At 40.0% G+C, this 6,000-nt stretch overlaps 1 protein-coding gene across 4 annotated transcripts in view; it reads right to left on the bottom strand.

Moving 5' to 3' along the window:
• Nucleotides 1–1,731: 1,731 nt before the first annotated feature.
• LOC132124469 (collagen alpha-6(IV) chain-like) overlaps nucleotides 1,732–6,000 on the bottom strand; it is a 145,126-nt gene continuing 140,857 nt past the window's right edge. For all 4 annotated transcript variants that reach the window (XM_059535488.1, XM_059535498.1, XM_059535519.1 and 1 more), the window contains 8 exons: nucleotides 4,789–4,905; nucleotides 4,474–4,635; nucleotides 4,272–4,370; nucleotides 4,027–4,176; nucleotides 3,796–3,912; nucleotides 2,650–2,841; nucleotides 2,234–2,520; nucleotides 1,732–2,030 (listed from right to left, as the gene is read on the bottom strand). In XM_059535488.1, the coding sequence (XP_059391471.1) occupies nucleotides 1,770–2,030; nucleotides 2,234–2,520; nucleotides 2,650–2,841; nucleotides 3,796–3,912; nucleotides 4,027–4,176; nucleotides 4,272–4,370; nucleotides 4,474–4,635; nucleotides 4,789–4,905 (1,385 nt within the window). In that variant the 3' untranslated portion in view covers nucleotides 1,732–1,769. The remainder of the gene's footprint in view (nucleotides 2,031–2,233; nucleotides 2,521–2,649; nucleotides 2,842–3,795; nucleotides 3,913–4,026; nucleotides 4,177–4,271; nucleotides 4,371–4,473; nucleotides 4,636–4,788; nucleotides 4,906–6,000) is intronic.

The raw sequence follows: 6,000 nt of genomic DNA, 5'->3' as shown, positions 1-6,000 counted from the left end.
ACTCTGGAGAAGATGCATCTCCTTGACTGGTTTAAGGTATGGAGTCCTTATAAGCTTAATCTTGTTTCATTTAGTTGTTTCTAGTTTGGCTTGTTCATCAGTTATATAATAATCATAAACTTGGTGCTAAAATGTGCTGAAAATAAAATGTATTTAGACAATACATGGAATGTGTTTTTGCTTCAGGTGACAGGTCATGGATTAAGACAAGGGGAACATCAGAAAACAACTCTTGTCATGGCCAACCTTAATTTCTGTCTGCTTTTCATCTGCTGGAGTGACATGAGTGGCCTTTCCATTCCTCCACTCAGGCCTTAACGTATTGCAGGGCCTTGACTTAAAGCAGCAATGTTTGCATCTGGGGGTATTGCAGAGTTTTCTCCCATTCAATCACTTCTAAAAACTTACTGGTATAAACCCAAAATTGAGTGCCAGTGCTATGGGTTTATCTTTTCTTAAGAGATTTTGCCAGTTATGTGGTAATTGAGATTAAAAAGATATATATCACAACATTAATGCAATCAAAGACAACATTTAAAAGTTTGAATACTTTTATTTGAGAGGTTTCATACATGTACTCACTGTGAGCATTCAGATCAAACATTTACACCACTATATGAAATACTGGAAAATGTCATCCTCTCATTGAAAATATGTTAACGTTTCTTGGGTTCTGAAAGTATACATCTCTTTTTTTAGTCTCACAGCAGTAAAAACCTAATAAAATTGCCCAGTTGTGACAGTTAATCTTCACAGATGTACATTGTTTTCTTTTAGAAAATAACCAAAAGCAACATAAATGGGGATAATGAAATGAATAGACCATAATCTAACCACTTACAGACACAAAATGAAATGTAACATGAACAGAAGTACACGTATACTCAGGGCTACCAATGAGAGACTGAAAGGCTTAGTGGTCATAGTGGTTATATATCAACCAGTCTCTCTTAAAATTAGTCTATTTATCATCTGCAATGCACACAGTAAATTAAACATTTTATAAAAAGGAAATTTTGAATATAAAAATATTATACACATTTTAGGTAATGTAATGAATTACTGAGGCCAATAGATGACCTGTAAGTTATTAACCATCCTCATCATGTTTGATGGATGTTTGAATGCTCTCGTCAGTAAAGAAAATGATGTATCATTAGGTAAACTGGATGAATTTAGATCAACCGTGTGTTAACATATTTTTTTTTTAAGTTCAGTGCAATTCATACAGAATATGTTTGGGTTTAGACTAATCATTTTGAGTGACAACGATGAGGTCAATCTTATTCATGTAGATTGCAAAGTGCTGGTGAACGTGAATAAAGCACCAACACAGATGACTGAAGCCAAAATGTAAACATGAAACGCAGTAATGTTTTCATCGCTGCATGGATTCTTTTGAAAAAAATCAAGGTGTATTGTTCTGTGCCCTCACTGGGAGTCTGGGATGCACTCTCCGAGGTAGCCGTGAATATAACCAACAACTTAAAGAAAAAGCGCTAACACAAAAACACAACATATTATTTTCAACATAGCACCACTGTTAATAAACGGATAAAGAATCTCTTTCTCCACTTCTTTTCATTCAAACCCCGATATTTGCCATGGGCTTTCTTTAGCTCGTATTCGTATTACCACTGCTGGGCACCAAGGGCATGAAATCGATTCAGTCAGTTCATGTTTGATTCCTTTATCTTCCTCTACTTATTTCATCCCATCCACTCTACTTCCAATTGTTTCGTTAAAGTCTCCAGCAGTGCATCTACCAGCTACAAGATCTTCATGCAGACTTGACAGCGACTGATGCGTGACCGGTAATCATCTCCCTTCAGCGTCTCCTGGGAAGGACCCTGGAAGAACTGTTCGTTCTTCTCTACCGTGGTCAACCAGAAACTGTACTTGTTGGCGAAGAAGTGGCAGGTGCCGCGGGCTCCGTTGCACTCGATGAAGGGGGTGGCGCGGAAATCCTCCAGACAAGAACCAGGAGACACCAATGACTGACCACCTCCTTCGGCACCAGCGGCTGTGTGCTGGAGGACCAAGATGAACACTAGTGAGGAGACCTTCCAAATGTGTCCAAATCATGAACATTTATCCTATTATACATATTAAATAGCTTATTATTATTAACTGTCAAGTGTTTCATCATTATTTTATACACATGAGTGAACATGTTCTACACTGTAAGCTCTGTAAGTTATAGTATGTGCTTCGAAGTAGAACTGAATTTTACCATAAGGAAGGAGTAACCAATCCACAGACTTCTCCAACCCTGTGGGCAGGTCGGTATGCTGAGGTCTTGGCTATGGATAGCGATCGCTTGAGCTGGAGCTTCACACACTGAGCAGCGGCTAATGTACTGAGATATCTGCTGATCTGCCACAGGCATCATGGGAATGGGTGCCGTGGTGGACAGCCAATAGGATTTGTCATTGCGACTGGCGTAGTGGCAGATCTCATTGACTGTGCAGTACAGGAAGGGGATGGTGCTGAAATGCGGCAGGCAGGAGCCGGGCAATCCTGTGAGGAAGAGAACATTTGAATTCAATTATCTAGAGGCAAGTCAACTTATTAGTTCATACAAAATAAATTATGATCAAAATGGTGTGAATATTGACAATCCTTATAATAACAACACTAGTGTCTCACCCAGGTCCTGGTTGTGTGCTTTCTCCTGTCCCTCCACGTAGAGCAAACTGTAACCCTCCCACAGCTTGCCCATGCCTTGAGGACACATGGGCACCTGGCTGGACTGACTGTGTTTCACCAAAGTATAACCGATACTGGTACTGCGCGCCGGTGGACCAGGACGACCTTGCATTCCTGTTGGGCCACGGGCTCCTGTAGAAGATATGTGAAAGTGGAAGAATTTGAAGGGGAGTTACAGCAGGGACAAGAAAAAGCAATGTTACCTTATGCACTTGACAGTATGCTGCTGTTAATTATGTATTTTTGCCTTACAAATATACAGTTAATGAAATGTCTACCTCATCTGACCACTAAAATTACTTCTACACATGTATCCTATGTAGTCACAGTGATTAAATAATATGAATTGCTAGGATTAACAGGTTTTGCTTCAGAATCAAATTTTACACTAGAAATCAAGTGACACAAAACAAGGTAAAAAATGTCTATAGCACAATGTATGTTTGTGCATGTTAAATGTTTATTACAAAAAAAAGTGTATTGCAAAAAAATTATATACATATTTATAAATCAAACATTAGTTTTTTTTCTAAGTAGTCTCTTATGTTCACCAATGCTGCATTTATTTGGTCAGAAGCACAATAAAAAAAAATGTCATATTATGAAATTTGTACAATTTAAAATAAATAAAAATAATATTTATTATATTTGGAAATGTAATTTATCCCTGTGATATTAAAGCTGCATTGCCAGATGCCATTACTCCAGTCTTCAGCATGGTTAGAAATCATATTAATATGTTGAGTTGTTGCTCAAGAAACATTTCTCATTATTATGCTGAAAACAGTTGCTGCTTAATATTTTTGTGCAGTTTCTTTCTGACGAATAGTTAGTTATAAAGAGCAGGATTTATTTAAATATATTATAAATGTCTTTACTGTCACTTCTGAGTACTTTAATGCAACCTAATAATCCCAATAAATAATCATCTTAATTAAGTTTGATGACTTATACAATTTGGGTGGGGGGGTATATGATTAGATTTTTTGCATTATTTTAACTACTACTGATCCATGATCAGAACAGATCTGTGTACCACCATTTGAGAACCATGACTCGAAAGCATTTATATAAAAGACCTTTTACCTTGGGTTCCTGTGGGTCCTTGGATTCCTGCAGGTCCGGGGTCACCAAAAGCTCCAGGAGATCCAGCTGCACCAACAGGACCAAGTCTACCCTCTGGCCCTCTGCGTCCTTTGGGACCTAGAGAATTTAAAGAGGAATTGAAATTGGAGGTAAAAGGTTAAATAATTGACTTTCAGTTTAATATTTCTTATTTCTTTGTTTTCTTTTGCAAAGACAATAAAAAAGACTCACCTGGGAATCCTGGACTGCCTGGCAGGCCTGGAAATCCTGCCTGACCGACAGACCCATCAAGACCTGGTGGGCCCTGTTCCCCCACAGGCATACTGTCGGTTATGTTACGTGGGACCACAATACCTGGACGTCCCTTAGGACCAGGAAAACCTGAGAGGACAGTAAGCAAAAGCTGATGTTTCAAGAATGCTCATGATTTATTAATGTTAGCTAACTTTTTTTTAAGATTTAAAATGCCTACTGACCCTTTAATCCTTTGGGTCCATTCCTCCCATAATCTCCCGGTTCTCCAGGGATCCCTGGTGCTCCACGTACACCACCAAAGCCAGGGTCACCTCTTTGTCCTTTTAAATCCAGAGAGCAGAAAAATGAAGAAATTCCAATTAATTAAATATGGGAGCAGCACAGAGAAAGAGACGGAAAAATATGAAAACAGTAAAAAAAAACCTTTAAAACCAGGACTGCCTTGAAATCCAGGCTGACCAGAACCACCGGGGTCTCCACGTGGTCCTGGTATTCCTGGTCGTCCAGGAACTCCGGCATCTCCCCTGTCTCCTTGGACTGTTCCAGGGCCTGGTGGACCAGGAAGGCCAGGGGGGCCAAGGGGACCTACAAAAGATCCAGTTCAACTGATTTCAATGCATCACAAGAAGCATTTACTGGCCTCTGCAAAAGGTTACAAGTTGCTAGTCCTCTAGATCAAACATCTTTTTGTTTTAGATATATATCAAAACAAAGATGAGAACAGAGAGATGTCCTTACCTTCTTGTCCATCTAATCCCGGAAGTCCAGGGTCTCCGGAAGGACCTGGGATATTAGAAGGACTAGGTGGGCCAGGGGGGCCAGGATTACCAGGGAAGCCTCTCAAACCAGAGGCACCTGAAAACCAAGATTTCATAATCATTAAATACAAAGAGAAACTAAGCTGACTGGAGAAGTAATGGCTAATTAAATTATTTTTATCTAATTAATTACATGATGTGGTGATTAATTAATCTAATTAATTGCACTTTAAATTTGGAGAAATTACTCTGAAAAGATCATTTAAAGTCATTGTGCAAAGCAGGGCCGCATTATGACTACCGTATTTTCCGGACTATAAGTCGCACCTGAGTATAAGTCGCATCAGTCGATAAAAATAAAAATACGTCATGATGAGGAAAAAAACCTATATAAGTCGCACTGAACTATAAGCCGCATTCATTTAGAACCAAGAACCAAGAGAAAACATTACCATCTACAGCCGCGAGAGGACGCTCTATGCTGCTCAGTGTAGGCTACAGGAGCACTGAGCAGCATAGAGCGCCCTCTCGCGGCTGGAGACGGTAATGTTTACTCTTGGTTTATTTCTCTCGGTTCATGTCAAATTAATTTTGATAAGTCGCACCTGACTATAAGTCGGAGGATCAGCCAAACTATGAAGAAAAGTGCGACTTATAGTCCGGAAAATACGTATAAGGGGGCCCTGGGCTTTACCTCTTGAGGGGCCCTTCCAGGGCTCGACAATAAGGACTGCCTGATTGCCTGAGGCTACTGTGAATAGTAGACAGAACGGTCATTTGCCCGATCGGCCCAGTGCTGTAGGGTGTGCGTTATATGTAGTCTGATATTGTAATTGTTGATTTAACGATCTGATATTATCGAGTAACCCCCAATTTCTCGCGAATTAAAACTTCAACAAGCCTGTCTCCGCCCATTATGACGTTTTCAAGGTGTAGTGTAGGGAAATATGAGTGCGGTGTATTTTATTTTGAAAATTAAACGGATCTTTTATTTTGTTTCTGGCTGTTCTGTTTTGTCACTCGACTTCCTGTCCTGCGTACTCTGCCCTGTAGTGCTGCGGAGCGCTCCGGCATCCGGCAAAAATAGAAGCTCTGCGTATCTGCTACGGAGGGCTGCGGATCGCCGGAGTCGGAACGCAGCTGTACCGCATTCAGTGGAAATACACTCATTGACTTTAATGGAAACCTATTG

Source organism: Carassius carassius, chromosome 3 (assembly GCF_963082965.1).
Source record: "Carassius carassius chromosome 3, fCarCar2.1, whole genome shotgun sequence".
NCBI classification, from domain to species: domain Eukaryota; kingdom Metazoa; phylum Chordata; class Actinopteri; order Cypriniformes; family Cyprinidae; genus Carassius; species Carassius carassius.
This window is presented reverse-complemented; position numbering and strand designations above follow the sequence as displayed.